The sequence below is a fragment of the Numida meleagris genome, chromosome 10 (assembly GCF_002078875.1).
Source record: "Numida meleagris isolate 19003 breed g44 Domestic line chromosome 10, NumMel1.0, whole genome shotgun sequence".
In the NCBI taxonomy this organism is placed as follows: Eukaryota; Metazoa; Chordata; class Aves; order Galliformes; family Numididae; genus Numida; species Numida meleagris.
The window spans coordinates 15,221,444-15,240,439 of record NC_034418.1 but is presented as its reverse complement, the minus strand read 5'-3'; the positions used below and the strand labels follow the sequence as shown (position 1 = coordinate 15,240,439).

The 18,996-nt window shown below is 46.1% G+C and overlaps 1 protein-coding gene and 2 long non-coding RNA genes across 7 annotated transcripts in view; 1 reads left to right on the top strand and 2 right to left on the bottom strand.

The window, feature by feature from the left end:
• Window positions 1-11,231, bottom strand: part of CMIP (c-Maf inducing protein) — a 125,642-nt gene extending 114,411 nt beyond the window's left edge. The window contains exon 1 of the mRNA XM_021408345.1: window positions 10,823-11,231. Coding sequence (XP_021264020.1) covers window positions 10,823-11,128 — 306 coding nt within the window. The 5' untranslated portion in view covers window positions 11,129-11,231. The remainder of the gene's footprint in view (window positions 1-10,822) is intronic.
• Window positions 13,187-18,996, top strand: part of LOC110404258 — a 26,121-nt gene continuing 20,311 nt past the window's right edge. Inside the window, exon 1 of one of the 2 annotated variants that reach the window (XR_002442127.1) lies at window positions 13,187-13,879. This is a non-coding gene — a long non-coding RNA (uncharacterized LOC110404258). Of the gene's footprint in view, window positions 13,891-18,996 lie in introns of both variants that reach the window. The other variant, XR_002442128.1, reaches the window with a different exon arrangement.
• The window catches only part of LOC110404257, a 9,820-nt gene continuing 8,295 nt past the window's right edge, over window positions 17,472-18,996 (bottom strand). For 2 of the 4 annotated variants that reach the window (XR_002442122.1, XR_002442126.1), the window contains one exon: window positions 17,472-18,651. This is a non-coding gene — a long non-coding RNA (uncharacterized LOC110404257). Of the gene's footprint in view, window positions 18,655-18,996 lie in introns of all 4 variants that reach the window. The other 2 variants (XR_002442123.1, XR_002442125.1) reach the window with 1 other exon arrangement.

Genomic DNA, 18,996 nt, shown 5'->3' with positions numbered 1-18,996 from the left:
TTTATGCTTTTTTCAACGTCCACGTTATTTTGTTGTGCAGTAGAAGTGATTTTCAGTGCCAGGGCTGCACTCAAACCTCTTGCTCCTTGGGAGAGGAAAAAGAGCCCCTCCTGTGCCCAAGGATGTCAGGTACTCTTTTGCTAAAAACATTAAAACTTTTGAGGAAAGTCACTCAATAGCAAGGACCAAAAAAAAAATGATGGATCTGAGATAACGACAAAGAGCTGGAAGAAGAACTAAACAAAGCAATGACTAATGATTTGCTCTTTTATAACATCTTTCACCAATGCTCCTCAGTTCCATACACTGGGAAGGAAAATTTCCTGCTTGCCTTTCAAAGCAGAAAGGACTAGGAATTGTACCCGGAGCCCTTAGTACACAGCTGGGCCTGCTATCCCTTTTGTAAGAAAGATGTGAAGAAACTTTGTCCCTCCTGCACCTAAAAAGCTGAGCTTTAGCTCCTTTTCCAATCCTATAATCATGCCACCATAACATCTTTACTGAAGGTAGCAGTTTACAGGAACTGCATGGATTTTCTTCTGGCTTAAACAATGACAGAATTATGTCTGTAACATGATGTTTCTTTCTCTTTCCCCAGACATACAAATAACCCCCCCTGTTCTATGTTATTCTCAGATAAGGAACACTGTACTTGCTACATCTTCCAAAAGCCATCAACAGTCAGTCTGTACCCAAAATACAGACATTTGGCTACTGAGCAGTACAGCAAAGACAATGGTGGATCTCGTTCAATAAAGTCCATCGAAGCAGATGGAAATCTCCTATTCTGCAAAAGCAAATGCTGCTGTTCTTGAAAGCACTGTCAGCCCCCTCCTCCCACTGTCTCTCAGAGCTGGGACACTGAAGGAGCTGCTCAGAGAGCAGAACACCACTGGGGCATCCTGGAGACTGAGCATGCTAGGAGCTCACAGCTCTCTGTCACCAACACCCATTGCCCGGTTTGGCATCGTAACAACCAGGGCAAAGTAAGCTTTCCTTGTCCAACTGTTTCTCCAAGCTGCCAGGAACAACTCAACACTCAGATCCCCAACTAGAATAACTGCACAGCTCGAGGGGAAAAGCCTACAGACTTGCACCACTTTGCACCATCCGAGCCCAGTGCACAGATCCAGTAGGTAAGAGGCCATACAACTTTCTACTTTCGGTTTCCTATCTGCTGTCAGCTTACATTGTAGTAGAGGGAAACATGTTTTGAGATGCCTCTGCAATCGGACTCTTCTCAGACAATTCTCAAATGTAGGAGCTCAACTTCAGGATGTTTGTACATTAAATGCTAGGCACGAGAAGGAGGGAGAACTGCTGATCTTTTTTCAAAAACAGATCACAACACTGATTCTATAGTAACTTCACAAGATCACTCTCATGATGAAAATGTCAGTGCAGTCGAGGTTTCCCTGACTTACTCTTTGCTCTTCTGAAATCAACCTTAACAGCTCCTAAAGTAGAAGTACAGTGGTAGGCTGCCAGAAGAGACTACTACAATAATGTGCAAAGCATACTGCAGCAAGAGTCTTGAACTGATTGCTCCTGGCTCCCCAGCAGGTATTTTCTCTGCAGGAAGACTGAAAGGCACTAAGAAAAGCACAGTCCCCTGGGCCACATTCTGGTGTCACTCTGTCACTCTGATTTTTTATGACATTTACAACCATTAAGAATATGAGTGGCTATCAACATCAGAAGAGACAACGTGGCCTGGTGGCCAAAGACTCTTCATCTCTGCTCCAACCCCACCTGATTTATCATAAACATTACGTCAGGGCACTTGAGTCACAGCTAACAGGAGATGCCACAGGTTCCTGGTGTCCCACCTAGGACACTGCAGGGGCAACCATAGGTGCACCTCTCCCATGGAGCTGCAAGTTAAGCATGAACCAATAGCAGCAGACGTGTCTGAGAAGTGTGGTCTTCGAATCTTTGTCTTCCCAGGTATAAAAACACTGACCAGAAAGCCTTTGGAGACAGTTGAACCACAGCAAAGTCATAATCCAAGGATCTGCAGAACTGAAGCACTACGCTGCATCCAAAAATCATACATTCTGGTTGTTTCAAGGGCCAAAAATAATCCTTCCTTTTTATTTCTGTTGTTCACAGAAGGGCAAACGTTCATATTTTTGGGAAAAAAAAACTTATACACCCTTAGTCTTTTGATTTAAAATTTGGATTCCACTGGGCAATTTCCAAAGAACTGCTTTTTTTTTTTTTTTTTAATAGCAGTTTCTACTTCACTATTATTAATGTCCATCCCTGAAAATGGATAACAAAGTCATTCTAGTCTTATTTTAGGTGCTTGCATGGATAAAACAAGAACATAGCCTGCTCACAATACACACTAACTGTGTTGAAGTAGCAAACAAATACCTTTGTGGTACAACAGAACCCCATTACAACAGGAACCAGACTGGTAAGAGACACCTGGTGACCCCAAAAGCTTACATTTAAATAGCCAAAACAGACATAGGCTGGGAGGAAAGGAACGTTGCCTTCCAAAACACAGCAAAATCACAGCTTCAGTGCTGAGAAAATTCTGCTCCATATCATTCCAAGTGTACTGCTGGGAACACACCATGGGTATCTTCAAGCAGTTTAGGAAAACAAAGAGTTTTATTTTTAAAATCCTCCTGGACATGCATTTATCTAACTTATACGCTTATAGACAAATAAAGTATGAGATGACTTTTCTGTTTGCAAAATTCTCACCTTATATTTGGGTTGACATCCCCAGAAATCTGATCCAGAAAATATGCATACCTATTTGTAGACACGTACCCTTCAAAAATGAGTATAATTGATTTGTAAGAGAAAAAAACGTTTCTTATTATACCTTGCAGACACAATTTCAAGGCTAAAAAAAAAAATACATAAATTATGTATTCTCAAAAAAAAAACTTAAATTCATCTTTCTTCAGGCAACGTTTATTGCACCACAGCCCTACCAGACAATTAAATGCTAATACATTGCAGCAGATTTCATGCTTTTCCCCAGCTTTGCAGCACATGAAGGTCCAGAATAAATACTTGATCCACTACCCCTTGAAGAAAGCGTTCAGTCCTGTCCTTGCCAGGGCTATTAGATTGTGGTGAGCGGTCCTCGTGTCCTCAGCCACATTTTTTCCCACAGAAGGGAGTCACGTTACTGACTTCCCTCCCAGATAGTGCTGGTGGCATGAAATGGGTCATACAGCAACAGTTTCCATACGGTTCTGTCTCACAAGGGTATTTCCAGTAAGCCTCTCTCCTGCGAAAGAGCCATCCACCCAAGCACAGATTGCACAGCATCTACAGACCCATAAGGCACAGAACTGGGGCTCCATTTTGTAGAGCTGTACTGGCCCAGTCAGCCCAATGCGACAGCCACACGCGGACCTCATCGAGCCCCTCAAGCTGCCTGGACCCTATGTCCCACTACGGATGCTACAAGCAGTGAGTGGTAATCCCCTTCCTCACATTACCCCACGAAAGTCAACAGAGCAAGACAAGAATGCACATCACTGAGCATACTTCCAGTCCCGATCTGAGTCACTGCAACTTGACGAGCTTCTTAAGTTCCATTAAAAACAGGTACACGTCTAGTAGACACACTTAAATCCACACTCTAATCTGCCGTCTGGCATCTCATCTGCTTTTGCATTTCACACTCAATGGCTCTGTCCCATCAGTCATGGGACAGCCCAAGGGCAAAGTCAAGAAATGACTGTTAGTATGGGAAACAGAGGGACCTGGACAGGCTGGAGAAGTGGGCCCATGAGAACCTAATGATGTTCAACAAGGCCAAATGAAGGCTGCTGCACTTGGGCCAAGGCAATCCCAGGTATTTATACAAACTGAGGGAAGAACTCCTTGAGAGTAGCCCTGCAGAGAAGGACTCGGGGGTCCTTGGGCAGCCTGGAAGGCCAACCCTGCTCTGGGCTGCATTAAATGAGTGGCCAGCAGGGAGAGGGAGGAGACTGTCCCCCTCTACTCGGCTCTTGTGAGGCCCCATCTGGAGTACTGCATCCAGGCCTGAGGCCCCCAATACAAGAAAGACATGGAGCTCTTGGAATGGGTCCAGAGGCAGGCCACTAAGATGATCAGAGGGCTGAAGCACCTCTCCTATGAAGAAAGGTTGAGGGAACTGGGCTTGTTTACCTTGGGAAAGAGAAGGCTCCGGGGAGATCTCATTGTGGCCTTTCAATACTTGAAGGGAGCGTATAAACAGGAGGGGGTATGACTGTTTACATGGGTGGATAGTGATAGGACAAGGGGGAATGGTTTTAAACTAAGACAGGAGAGGTTTAGGTTGGATATTAGGAGGAATTTTTTCACACAGAGGGTGGTGATGCACTGGAACAGGTTGCCCAAGGAGGCTGTGGATGCCCCATCCCTGGAGGCATTCAAGGCAAGGCTGGACGTGGCTCTGGGCAGCCTGGTCTAGTGGTTGGCGACCCTGCACTCAGCAGGGGGGTTGAAACTAGATGATCATTATGGTCCTTTTCAACCCAGGCCATTCTATGATTCTGTGATTCTATGAAACATCAGCATGGATAACTCTAGGTGTCCCCAGGTCTTGAAATAGGACCCCCTTTTCCCAAATGTGGAGGGTATTTTTAAGTTCTGTTTTTTAAGCCCATGAAGTGAAGGACTTTTAGTCTAGCATCTGGTTCTGACTTCATGTTTTTCTCTGCAACCACAAGAGCTAAACTTCACTCACCATTGACGTGCTCGGTTATAATGTATGCTTTTCAATTGTCTTTTCCTTTTCCTGGTATTGCCCCTGCATTCTTAAATATTGTGCAAAACAGGAAAATTTTACGCAACGATTTAATAATACATTGTTTTTGGCAGCAACTCCAGCCTGCCATGTTTCCCTCTCTTCTTCCTCAGCAGTTTGGTGGAACTCTGCACTGAAACAGATCGGTTCCCCAGTCCAGTCAGAAGAAAAGACAGCAAATCTGCAAAAAGTTCCAACAGAGCAGTGTTCCTCAACCCAGTTCACACAGTTTTTTCTCAACATGACCCCAAGGAAAGGTTATTTTATTGAGGGCATACATGTGCACAAGTGCTCCGTATGGATTATACACACTAAGGTACCAATCACCTTCTGATATGCAATTGTTTATGGAACTAAACACACACATCTATAAACACTTGCGGATACAGAACAAAACCGATGCAACTAGCAATGCTCAGAACACTAACAAACAAGCCACAGCCTACCCATGCAACCCACAATCTAATTACTTCTAAAGAATCCAAAATGCTTGAGCTATTTGAGGTAGATCACGTCTTCCATAAATCCTATGTGGAGAGCTGAGCAAATCCTATTCATCCAGCTATGCTTACTAACACAGAAGACACAAGGAAATGAGAGAAGCCATTTTACTGTATCACGTTAAAACTCACCTGTTATTTAGGAAACTCAAATGTATAAATAAACGATGTACAATAAATCAAGCAGTTCCAAGAATCTCTCCTCCCTACGTAGTAAGCCTACCATCTTTTTCCTCCAAAAAGCTCCCTCATCGTACACAGTTCTACCCATGGTTTTGGTGGGGACCAAGGCTTCAGCCTCTGTAACAACACAAACCCGAGTCTCTAACTTGGAAGACTGGCAGAGACCAGGCACTTGGCTGAGCCTGTTACCTCTGAAAAACTACGCGTCCTTTTTGTGCTTTGCACATCCTTTCCTAGAAGGACCGCTCCCAGGCTTTGATGATCCCGCAGGCTCTTTCCACCTCTAGCTACCACAAAACAAACAAGGCTGAACTCACCGCCCCACAAAGGGATGCTGAGCTCTGCCAGTCCCTGCAGATGCAGGATGAGGTTCCCAGAGAGCAGCAGAGGCAGCTCCTCTGCAGCACTGTTACCCCACACGGTGCCGAGCACTGCATCTTTGCTCCCCAGCCAAAAAGAAAAGTGAGGCAAAAGTATTTCTGAGTATCCCTTCCATTTATGCTCCTAAACACATAAAATTTACTGGCTGTGTATTAACATTAACAGCCTCAAGAGCTCTCACCCTATCAATGAATATAGCTTCTGTTTTCATATTTTATATAAGCTCTGTGACATATAAACACGTACCTTAACACTACTGACATGTAAATATGCTTTTTAACCGCTGTAGGAACTACACATTCAAAGGTGTGTTTGATAGGCATTAAACAACTTTGAAGAAATACCATTTTAGGTTCTCTCGTGCCTAGCTGCAGACTGAGTCGAGCAAGTTTCTCACAGCAGAGTAAGACCCCATTCAATCACCAAGCCTACAGAGAGCCATGGGCTTTGGTAACGCAGGCACACGCCTGCCTTTACCACGCAAACAGCTTCTCACTTTCGACAGCACAGATAACGGGGAGCAATTTGTCCTCAACATGCAGAGCATTCTAAACTATCAGTGTGGCATGCAAATGACAAGATTCAGTGCTTTTCCTGAGAAGCCCAATCAATGCCAACAGGGTAAGCCTCAATGGGCAGAAGCACACACACCCTAAACCTACAGGTACCACCTCTTGTTGAATGCAAACAATCACTGTCGGTATAAAACAATGATAAATATGACCTTAAAACCAGGTAATATTTAACATTCCATTGTTACGGCGGATTGCAAAAAACTATTTTAAATTGCTTCGTTACTTATGCACTCGTATTTGTTACGTGCATCATGACGGCAGGCCCATCAAGCTCATTGTAAGTCCCATTTGCAGAGCCCCATCGATAGCTCAGGACTGAGGTCAGCACTTGGTTTACTGAACAGCCCGTTTTCTTCTTTTATTATTACTCTGGCTAATTCATTATCATTCTGTTTTCAGTCTGGGTAACGGTACAATATTCCTTTTCCAGGAAAGATTTAAAAGAATTCTCTTCATGAGATTGTTTTGAAACTTCAGAGTTCTGCACAATACTTCCCACTTGAGCTAATTGTTTTCCAAGGGAAATTTAATTTTAAAAAGCGTGTTTTTCTAACTAATGGGAACCTGCACTAAAGTAAACAATGAGTCTGGCTTGATAGGAATTTTTGCTCTATCTTTATAACAGAAGGAAGGAAAGCCATGTAATAGCACGCTGAAACACATGCAGCAGCAAAATCATTGAATTTTAAAAAACAATTAGAAGACAATTTTCTACTCCGCTTCTCCTATTTGAAACAGATCATCCTGCCCTGCCTCATTTAATATTAATTGTGTATGTTCTTTTCTCTAGAAGAAAACATTAAATGCAGCTCCCTAACTCGCATTCTTATGTCAAGTACATTTCCCATTAGCTATCTTGTCAATGAACTATTGTTCTCATAGATCATCTTTGCCCTGGAAATAATGTAAGATGCATTCCGATCTTTTCAGGTTTGCCACCAGCTTTGAACATAACACTGAAGCCACCTGCCAAGGGGAAACCTAGAAATCTGAAACGAGCGTGAAAAGCCAAAGTTTCCACCTCCTTGAGGGGCATTAATGAGTTACTTTATGGTTTTAATTATGTCTTATGTTCCCAGATGGGAATTAGAGAGGTCATCCCTAGCCAGCAAAAGTGAATTGCTTATTTATTCCTTCCCTGTCTGCTGCACGTACACGTGTACCGTGGGTCCCTCTGATAATCCACTGCCTTAAAAGCCACTGTCCTCAACATCTCGCCCAGTTGGCGCAGGAAAAAGCATGAAAGAGAAGAGCAGAAGAGAGGCGTGAAAGGGACAGGGCAGAAAGATATCAGAAGTTCAGGTTCACCTGCCACCTTTAAACTACTGAAAATTAAATTTTAACATTTCTGCTGAAGATAGCAATCATTTGCTCTTCAACAACAACAACAAAAATCACAGAAGGAATATTAAATTGGATTTTATTCCTGTGTTTTTATTATCGCTGCCCTTCAAGCTGTGCAAGGACGGATCTTTGTAAAAAAAAATTAGCAAGGGCAACACTTTTGGGTTTGGGAAGTGTTTATAAAATAAACGTTATTCCTCCCGTGGGGAAGAAAGTCAGATTCATCCCTAAGCAAGCAAACAAAGTTCGTAAGTATCAAAATTTCCTACTGGGCCTTGGGCATTTAATTAAAAAAATAATAATAATAAAATAAAGCAACACAGATTTGTATTTACCTACACTGAGAAACACCCTTAACCAGCGTAGGAATGAACGCCTGGGCAGGATGGAAGGCTGCTGCTGAAACTGTTTTCAAGTAACCAGTTCTTAGAGAAAAGAGAAACCCAAAGGAAACAATGTAAATCAGATCAAGAACCAACACCTACACTGTGGAACCTCACCAGCTAATCTGTTTCCATGTAACTGAGCCCTCCACCAATTCAGAACACCGCTGTCAGGATTGCTTTTTGAGGAGCATGGGCTTACTTTCATCGAAGGACACTTGTGATAATGTCAGAAAAAACGTTTTGTAAAGAAAATTCATTTTTCCTCCCTACATTCTGCTAAAACACGATGGCCCCAACGCTTGTTCCACTGCATTCTTGCATAGCGCTTCCTTTAAAGAACACTATTTTGTCAGGCACAGAACGTGTCACCGCCGAATGAAGCACGGGAAGTAGCCACCTCTTGCAAAAACAAACCTGTAGGTAGGATCTCATCATTCACACTGAGATGTGGGAACACACTGCGTCCACCAGAAAAAGCTGCAGTGAGCAGCCCATACACAAACGAGCGGCAGCTCCTGCTCCGCAGCCCCCGCGCTGACATGCAGGAGCCTGTGTGGAGAAGACTTCCACTCCAACACACGCTTCAGGTGACACTGAAAAAGGCAGAAAATGCCTGGAATCACCCAAACACCCATCCACTGTACCCACAGACATCACCTCCCAGGTCTGGATGTAGGTGCCATCGCAACTTTTGCTTTCAAATGCAAAACAAAGTGATGTTATTTTCCTGTTCAATTTTATTCATGTTATAGGGAATGCGGTAAAACTCGTCGTGCCAGAGGATTTGCAGAGAGACGATGTGAAGATTAATTAGCAGCTGCTCATAAAGCACCCTGGCTATGGAAAGCCCTGTGTGTAACAATGACCTTGTTATCAGACTGCTGAGCGCTCCCAGTGCTCACTGTCAATGGAAAGGATGGGTATTTTTCTACAGCCCTCTAAAACCAAATCAGTCGCCTCTCAATATCTACCTACGGCTCCGGGAGGTTCTGGCCTTGTGCCCGTCCCCCATTTCCGCAGGGGGGACCACATGTTTTGCTTAAGTCACATCATTTCATCTCCAAAAAAGAGGAAGATGCAGATATCGTGGAACCAAGACACCTGCTGAGCACACGTCCAGGTAACAAGTGAACACAAATCACGCTCCAGTCCCCCAGTTACTTCCTACAAAACACAGACAGCATTCCAAGTATGGATGCACAGAGACCCCTGCGAACCACAGCATTTACTTGGAGACTTAGCACCGGAAAAAAAAAATTGATAAGGCACAACACTAAGCACACAGAGCCCTGCTCAACAAAATGGAGCCTGCAATGGTGCACGCAATGCTTTGCTATCTACTTGCTCCTTCTATGCCTACAATAATTAGGAATGCCATCGCATTAATTAAAGCACCACCCTGCAGGACTTGAGAAATCTTTTGGGGGATGATTTCTTGGGTGGCAGCTCTGCCAGGGAGCAGAGCTTGGCGTCTCCTGCGCAAACACAACTTCATGCCTAAGTATTGCCACACTGCAGAGATTCGTGGCTGGAGCACCATCGCGCTTCTTTGCCAGAGTCCTTCTCTGCTCAGAAACAACCACCAGCTGGGGATGCTGCTGGGAAACCACCTCATCCCCACCACATCCAACTTCCCCTCGTGCTGATGGAATCTCCTTAAAATGAGGAACTGCACAAACTACTCATGCCCGCATCTTTTGGGGCCTTCCTCCTGCAACACTCGCCCAAGGCTTCCTTCTCCCTCACACAGCACTTCTACCAAGGAAAGAACCACGTTCCCATGCAAACACCCTCGGCAGCACAGTGCGAGCGGTACGGAGGTGTCCGTGTGGCACGAGGAACGCCGTGAGAACAGGCAGCTGGCCTACCTGCGGGCACAGCACGGCACGAAGCGTGTCTGCAGGGCCGTGCAGGAGGGACGTGTATTTGTAGGGTGATGAAGGGACATTTATTTGTAGGGAGATGCGGGAGGACATGTATTTGTAGGGTGATGCAGAAGGAACATTCATATGAAGTGCAGCGCAGGAGGGAAGTGTATGTGCAGGGCGATGCAGAAGGAACATGCGTTTACAGAAGGGATCTGTATTTGCAAAGCAGTGCAAAAGGGACATGTAATTTGCAGAGCAATGCAGAAGGGACATGCATTTGCAGAGTGATGCAGGGGGACCATTTATCGACGTGAAAAAATCCAGTCTCCACACACTGGATGAAGCCCATCTCCATTCACCCTTCCTGAGAACCCACACAAAAGCCAACGTGCATTGATATCATGAGTGTCCTATAGGAAGGCCAGAAGGAAACCATTGAGAAAAAACGAGGCATTCACATGTGATGCAAAAAAAAAAAAAAAGAAAAATGAAAAAAGGGAGGAGGAGGGGGGAGCACAATCGAAGCGTTGCCTGGTCAGAACCTGCGTAAAGCTGCGCTGCGCTAGCGGCCATCAGCCCAAACCGGGGGGCTCGCTCCCCACCGACGCGGAGCCCCGAGCCGCACGCGGAGCCCCGGAGCGCGCTCCCGCGCCGCGCCCGCGCGCCGCCCTCGGCCCATTGATTCCCGGGGGCGAGGGGGCACAACGGAGCGGGGAGGTCGGCGCCGCCAGCCGGAATTAACGACCCAAGCCCGGCACGGAGCCGTGCCAAAACCTCGCGTTTTCACCCCAAAGCGCGCGTCCCCCGCTCCACTCACCGTGGCCGAAGCGACGGCGCTGTCCGCCAGGGTCAAGTGGTGCGGCTCCCACCGCCGCAGGAACTTGGAGGTGAGGATCTTGCTGAGAAACGTCCGGGGGTGCCGGATGACGCACACCTGGATGTCCCCCTCCTGCAGCAGCTTGTACCTCATGCCGTTGCAGTGCAGCAGGGCCCGGCGGCACGGCGCGGCTGCGGGGCGGGTGCCCTCGGGGCCCGGCGGCGGCTCTGCGGGGAGCGCTCTGCCGTCCTCTGCGCGCTGCCCGCGGTCGCCGGAGCCGCCGCCGCCGCCGCCGCTGCGATCCATCGCGGCTGAGGGGATGGCGGCGGGCGGAGGCGGGGAGAGGAGAAGGAAAAGAAAGGAGATCCGACCCCACGCGGCGGGCTCAAAAATTTAAATCGAGAAAAAAAAAAATTAAAAAAAAAAAAAAAAAAAAAAAAAAAGAACACAAAGCCGCCGGGGAGGCGAGGGAGCGGGGTTCAGGGGAAGCGATCAGAACCCGAATTCAAACTTCCCCCTCCGCCCCGCGGCGGGGCCCCGCGCCGCTCCCGCAGCGCCACATCCACGCCCGGCTCCCGGCGGGGGCTGCAGACAAAAGGCGGCGGCGGGGGCTCGGCGCGGGGCTGCGGGGCGGCCGGCCGCGGCTCCTTCCTTCCCCCCGGGGCGTGTGCGCGACAGCGGGCGGCGGCGGGCGCGCGTGTGCATGTAGGTGGGTGCGTGGGTGCCCGCGCGTGGCCGGGGCGCGGGCGCGCTTGTGTGTGAGTGAGTGTGTGTGTGTGTGTGTGTGTGTGTGTGGTGCGGGCGGGCGGGTTTCTGTGTGTGTGTATGTGTGTGTGTATGTGTGTGTCTGTGTGTGTGGTGTCCCCCCGCGCGCCGCCACCGCGGGAGGAGGCGGTGAGAGGAGAGAGCGCTGCCCACTGCCTCTCTCGCCGAAGCAGCTCCGGGCGGAGCCGATTGGCTCCGGCTGAGTCACGTGCCGCCCTCCCTGACGTCAATGGCCGCGGAGCCGCCGAGGGCAGCGGCGGCAGCGGCGTTGGCGGTCGCGCGCGCCGCTTCCCGCGCAACCCGCGCGGCACTCCGCGTCCCTTCCCCGTTCTCCTCAGAGGGGCCGGGGGGGGCGGCGCGGCGCGGCCCTGAGGGAGCCGCCCGGGGAGGACAGAGGTGTGTGAGCACACCTGCGCGCCCGCGGAGGGCAGCCCTCCGCCGTGAGGAGAAGGAAGGCTGTTGGAAAAAGCAAAGAAAAACGGTTTTTTGTTGTGTTTAATCGCGACGGATGTTCCGCTCCTTCAGCCCGCAGGACCCCGGGGCATGCCCGAGGGTGGGGGCGGCTCTGCCTCAGGGCAGGGCGATGACCCAGCATCCAAAGGCCACGGTAGTCATGGACTGTGGATCTTGCTTCCAGTTTCCTGATCCGAACCACCCCACCAGGACCAATAACGTGTATATTTCATATAATACACACACGTGTTACTAAAAGGTGGGACGCGTCGCGCTGGGTACGGCTGAGGTCAGGACTTCAGGAGGAATGTACTGAGCTGCTTCAGCACAACAGTTGGAGGAATCTAAATATTAAACGTTGAAACTCATCGCTAATGAAGGGAAAGGCAAGGTGTGCTGTGACGGGAGGGCTGCACGGCACGTACCTGCCGCTGGGCTTCTGGCAACAGCTCTCCAAGGGGAGGTCACGGGGGCAGCGGTTCCAGCAGAGCCATCACCCGCCCAGGAGAAAACTCTCATCTGAAACTCACGTTCGCGTCAGGAGTCACGCAATTACCAGCTGGAGAGGCGAGCTGCGACTGGAAGGGTTGGGAGCTTTTGCCATCAAGCCTTTTGTGCTGGCGGCTGTCAGAGACAACTCCTGACTGCATGGTGCACAATTCTGAGCGTGTCCATCATGGCGTGTTGTTATACAGCCATTGTGTTGAAATAGGCTTGCATCTGACAGCAGAATTGCTGGTTAAATGCTTTCAGCAGGGAAGGATTTTGTAACCTATCAATACTAGCAAACTCTATGAATACTTTTGTTGAATGTCAGCGTCAAAATTATCTGGAAAAGGCTAGGAAGTTGCCAGAGCGCTCTTAAGTACCAGTTTCTAGAATGGTGCACAGAATTGCAGAATTTGGCTAAAGCTAGCATAAAGACTCTCATTTAATGACAGGAACAATACAACGAACAGGAAGACAAAAGTCTCTTTTGTAGAGGTTCAATTTGTCCGTATCTAAAAGCCCTGGTTTCCTCAAACAAACCAACCAGTCGTTGTGTGCTAACTGTTACAAGCAGCTCCCACAAAGCTTTGTATACCATACACTGTGAGGGGTGAATGACACACGTTTACACAAATTAAATCAGATCTATTCCTACCTGTAAATACGTGCGGATCTGGTATTTAAAAAAAAAGGCTTCCAAAGTAAATTTTGAAAGGACAGCTTTGTTTAGATGTAAGCTTTTCACTGCAGGAACTGTCTGTTTCTAGGAGTTCCTATGATGCCTGGAACAAGGGAGACCTGTTCTTGTCTGACCCGCTGCACTGTTCTGGTACACACAATTATGGTGTCAATGGAAGGATTATTTGCACACACTCACCTGCAGCAACTCTTCCATCAGTCAGAACTGTAACCAACGTTACTATTTTGGTGCAAGTTTGTGCAAACTAGCCACCTGCTCAAACCACTGCTTTAAATCTACCAGAATTGTCATCCCTGACAGATGTCTGCCAATGGAAGGACAGTATGTAAAGAATCTGGTGGTTTTAAGTGAATTTCCTTGTGAATCAGAGCAGAGGTTTCAACTCATGTTTCAGAGGAGGAAACAAAAAAAGCAGTGGTCTACAGCAGCCAACACATGAGTTAGCTGGCAAGATCCAGGCCCCAGGTGGAAATCTGCAGCTTGATGTTGAAATTCACTGAGATATTGCAAAAGGACAGCACATCAGGCAGCACCACTGCTAGCAAGTCAAGGACACAGCTCCGATCTTCAGTGGTGCTAAATGTCTGCAGCTCACTGAATCCACACTCCTAGGCTGCAGGTGATCTCTGAAGGAAATTCAGCACAGAACGGTAAGATCAAGGTATGAAATCTCATATTGCCTGCCAGAATGGGGCAGCCAAAAGCCCTGTCTGACAAGTGAAATCAAAACATGCTGCTTGCTGAAATGTGCTTCAGCCATCCAACCTGCAGCTAATGTGACCCAAGGCTGAGTACATTAATACTAAAGCCTCTTCTCATATTCCATATAAATTATACCAAGCAAAAGCTGGATGTCTTGCCTTCCCTGTGTGGAGGAAATAGACCTGGGAGTGTTGGTCAACATGAGCCAGCAGTGTGTCCAGGTGGCCAAGAAGGCCAATGGCATCCTGGCTTGTATAAGAAATAGCGTAGCCAGCAGGACCAGGCAGGTGATTGTCCCCCTGTACTCAGATCTGGTGAGGCTGCACCTCAGTGCTGTGTTCACTTTGGGGCCTCTCACTACATGAAAGACATCGAGACCCTGTAGCATGTCCAGAGAAGGACAACGAAGCTGTGAGGGGTCTGGAGCACAGGTCTTATGTGAAGCAGCTGAGGGAGTTGGGATTGTTCAGCCCGGAGGAGGCTCAGGGAAGACATTATTAGCTACCTACAACTATCTGAAAGGAGGCTGTAAGGAGCGGGATCAGCCTCTTGTCCTGTATTACTGGCGACAGAACAAGAAGGAATGGCCCCAAGTAGTGGTAGGGAAGGTTCAAGTTGGATATTAGGAAAAATTTGTTCTCCGAAAGAGCGGTCGGGCACTGGAACACACTAGATGATCTTGGAAGTCTGTTCCAACCTTGGTGATTCTATGAGTTTGGCTCCATGCAGCCCAACAGACATCTCAGCTACGTATGCACCACAGTATTGCAAAACAAAGTTTGGGGGTCACTGTGTTTTTTAATTTTCTTCCAGGAATCTTAATTTTTATGAGCAAATACATCAATGTGTTAGAAGAAAAACAATGTGACATTCTGAAGGAAAAGAAGATGGGCAATTTGTGAATACTGCTCAGTGCCAATAGCACAGGCTGTAGAGCAGTGGGGGGGCTTGGAAAACCCATGGGAAAACACTTGAGATGCCAAAATGTACACAGGGAAAAAAGCTAGTGCCTAAAAGCACCTTGTATGAGAGTATACCCATGCAGTAGCATTGTATGACAAGCTAAATGAGGGGAGTCAGGAAGCAATTGCAACAAGGGCCAGATATAAATACTGAGATTAATGGGGATGCTCTTAACAAGGGACAGAGCACTCTCCCCAGAGAGGATTAGCTGGATTTGTAGTACGCTGTCAAAGGGAAAGCAAGAAAGAGGAATAAGGTAACTCTTTACTCCACCTTTGCATTATTCCTGATTTGTTTTACAGAATATTATGATATTAACAGTTTTGGCAAAATCTTTGTCCAATCCAATCAAAGAGGGAAGAAAATAAATCTGCTTCTGTTGTTTCACTGCAATTTTCTGTCAGAGGCTGTAAGGGCCTACTACATTCATACTTGTTATAAAAAAACAAAAACCACAAGAAAACAAAACAACAAGAACCCCACTGCTGCTGTAGGCTCAACAAGTCCCTGAGAAACACCAGTACAGAAATGTGAGGTGGTTTTGCCAAATAGAGAAGCGAGCACCAGGAATTCCCGACTTGTATTCAGTATCCGTTTAGACTCTCACACGCAGCAGCTGTCCCTCTCATATTTTAATCCTTGATGCATACTAGAGATAATGGAGCTTTCTTCCCTTTATTCACAGAGGTGCTGTGTGGATTATGGAATTCTTTAGTCAATGCTTGTAAATTGCCACTGTTGACTCAGAGCAAATTCCTGCAATCACACTCGGTAGTCAGCTCATTTTCATAACAATGCTGTAGTGTTAAAAGTACTTCTAAGCCACTCTTGAGTGAAACTGGGGAATACAATACATTTAAGTAAACATATAAAACATAAAAGAGATGCTGTATCAATAATGCTAGAAATCCTGCATTTGAAGTTTGATTTAATCACTGTAGGGGCTCCTTAGGAAGGTACAGCAGTCATAAAACAGAATTGTTTCCCAAAAGGAGTGATGGACATCTAAAACCTATCTAGATAAAGATTAAAGAAACCCACCCTGCAAGGAGCAGTTCTGTATTTGCCCTGAGGGAAGGATGGGCTTGATTAGGGCACCATCAATCACAAACGCATAAAATTAAGATAGTATTTACAAGCATCTCTTCCCCAAATTTTTCATCACCCACTTCTAAGCCTAGCATTAATTCTGGGAGACACCTCCACAGGTGAAGTCATAAGAGGGAAATCAGACTCCAATGTGACATTCAGATTTCTACTCCTCTCAAATTTACTCTGTCACTGTGTTCTTGTTTTCCCAGCTAATGCCAATAACAGTATGGGGCTAACTGCGTGCCACGCAGACTCTGGTGGCAAATATATCTTTGATTCCTGTCTGACACAATGCACACTTTTGAGTGCATGACGCAGAAATCATTACTTTTTTACTGCCTGTCATCATCAGATGTTCTGATACAGGAGTATGTAGGATGAAGCTGGTGGTATCAGTTGCTAGAAGGAGCCTGCCATCTGCTGATCTGAACAGTGCTCCAGTCTGATTTTTACCTGGTACTGTTAGGATGGAGCTCTAGACAAAGAAGGTTAAAAAATGTCTGAGCTGAACCAGCATTAACAGACTTGCTGTGGTGAGGAATTTATTCAAGTGGAAAGAGGAAGTCTCAAGTCTGTATTCTCAAGTCTAAGCCTGAATGGGACAAACAGAAACAAAGAGGCAACTAAAATAAACTGACGAGTAGATAGGAAGGAAATCAGCAGAAGATGCAGAGGAAGAGGGAAGAGCCTAAAATTTCTTCTCTGCTTCGCTGCACCCAATTAGACAGTGCAGATAAGGTACCAGCTATCGTTCTCCCACATCACCCTTCTAAGTGACAGCAGCCCTAAGTGGTAAACTTCTCCCCCACGAGCTTCTTTCGACCTTCTTTCAGGGTCACCCACATATCTAGGCATGGAAAAAGCCGTGGAAAAAAGAAAAGCTTCCAGCAAAATTCATCAGGCTGCTGCCTCTTTTTTTCTTTAAGATGTACGTGAAAAACTTTCATTGGGCAGGACTTGGTGAGAAGTCACTGTTTCCATTAAACTGTCTGCATGATTGTTACCTCATCTTCCACCTCCAGCTAGTACTTCCTATTCCATCAACAGGCCACATCCTAGCAGCTACTCCAAACTGTGAGTGCTCATCAATCCAAAAAGCACTGTTAGGTATTAACACTCATAAAACATCACTGTAACACAGAATAAGCATTACAAGTCCAAGGGAAATGGGATATGGTGCAGAGCTGTGGGCTTGTCACAGTAAGGTGAAGTTTCCCCAAAACAAAGGAAGAACAACTAAGAAAGAAAAAGGTAGTCCACAGATTAGGGAAGTGCATCTTCAGTCACTGAACCAACGCTCTGGGGAAGTGAAATGAGAAGTGGAAAAAATGCTGAAAGTCCTGGATGTTTTCAAAAGATACGAAAAAAAAAAAAAGCAGAATGTAAAAGCGTCAAGAGTATCAGCAGGATTAGTGTCCACAGATTCTCTGGTGAAGAGAGGTGTCTTGGAGAACGAAAGAAAAGATTGAATAACATCCTTAGTTGTTCTTTTTATTATCTTTTTATTACTAAATTGTGTGTTTCAAGTATTTAAATGCAATGTTACACAAAATGCAGCTGAAGCTCTCTCACTGGTCCTCAGTCCTTTCCTAACATTACATTTATATGAACAAGGTTCTGATGTGAAGTATGAACTCTCACCTGGTGACGGTGCACACCTACTGCTAGTGTCTTTGTTGTGCTGAGCACCTTGTAAATACATATAAAGGCAGTCCGTGGTCTGTGAAGTCTAAGAAAACAAATACAAAGGGCAGAGAGAAGCATCAATTTAACACACTTCTCTTTTTCGTGATTTACAAATTCCCAGATACAACTAACAAAATCAGCTGTTAGGGAATGCTTTGGTAATTGCACACCTTTTTATTTTTACCAGCAAAGCATAGCTGGTTTCTTGGAAGCATTATATCCTTGTAGTCTTGGTAATCTAAGGGGAAAGTAAGAGAATCACAATGATTTGCTTAGGTCAGTCCCCAGCTGACATGCAACAGAGCAAGATGATGACAAATCCAGAGATTTTTATGAAAAGAACAGATGGTCAGTAATGGTAGGTTTCACCCACACAAACTGTACTATATACCTAGAAGAAATGCATCAGATATCATAACTAGGGGGGAAAAAAAAGAGCATGAAAAAGAATAATGATGCATATAGATTTTGTAGTGCCTAAGGCTGACCACAGAAATTAGAGATTCTGAGAATGCACATTATTGCAGAAGGGAGGCATTTTCTATGTATCGACAGTGTATAAGGCTATTTTTGTAACATATGAAAAAGGCTAAAAAGAACACGTATTGTTTGAGGTTTTTGTTAATGCTGTAGCGAGTGTTAAGAGACATGTAGAAAAGGACACTGTAGGAAAGAATCACCTATCTAGCACCAGTTCTTGAGCCTTTTGGTAGGACCCTGGGAGTACTATGGATGGCACAGCTGAAAAACAAGTTGCAAATTGGTTAACTCCATCAGCAGATTGCACCAACATAGCTATCAATTTTCATTTGTTTATCACATCCACACAGGTGATGGGAGGAGAGGGAGGAGTTGCATGAGGTAGTCCTTGGAACTGCACAGCTGGGCTGGGTTATCATCATCCAGCAGAATAAAGGCACTGTGTGTAGCAGGTCTTGCTTGCGAGCACAGACAATGTGAGTTTGGCCTCTTTTTTGTTCTGCTGTCAAAAGAAAGGAGAATCAGAGCAGTACTAAACACTATCTGAATTTTGACAGTGAAACAAGAAATAAAGAAATGTGTGAAGTTAGCAGGAGGTGCACTGCACAGGAAAGTGTGGGTAGGGATCATGGGGTTGGTTTAATGGAATGTTTGGAGGATTCATACTAAATAAATGATAGCTCAGTATAAGCAGACTGAGGATGCAGGTTGATCTCAGGGTTCAAGGACACCTAAGGAGATCACAGCTAGCTTAGCAGCATTTTTAAATTAAAAAAAAAAAAAAAAAAAAAAAGAAAAGAAATCTGCATGTGAGCAACAAAGAAAAAAATTCAGCTAGGGAGTC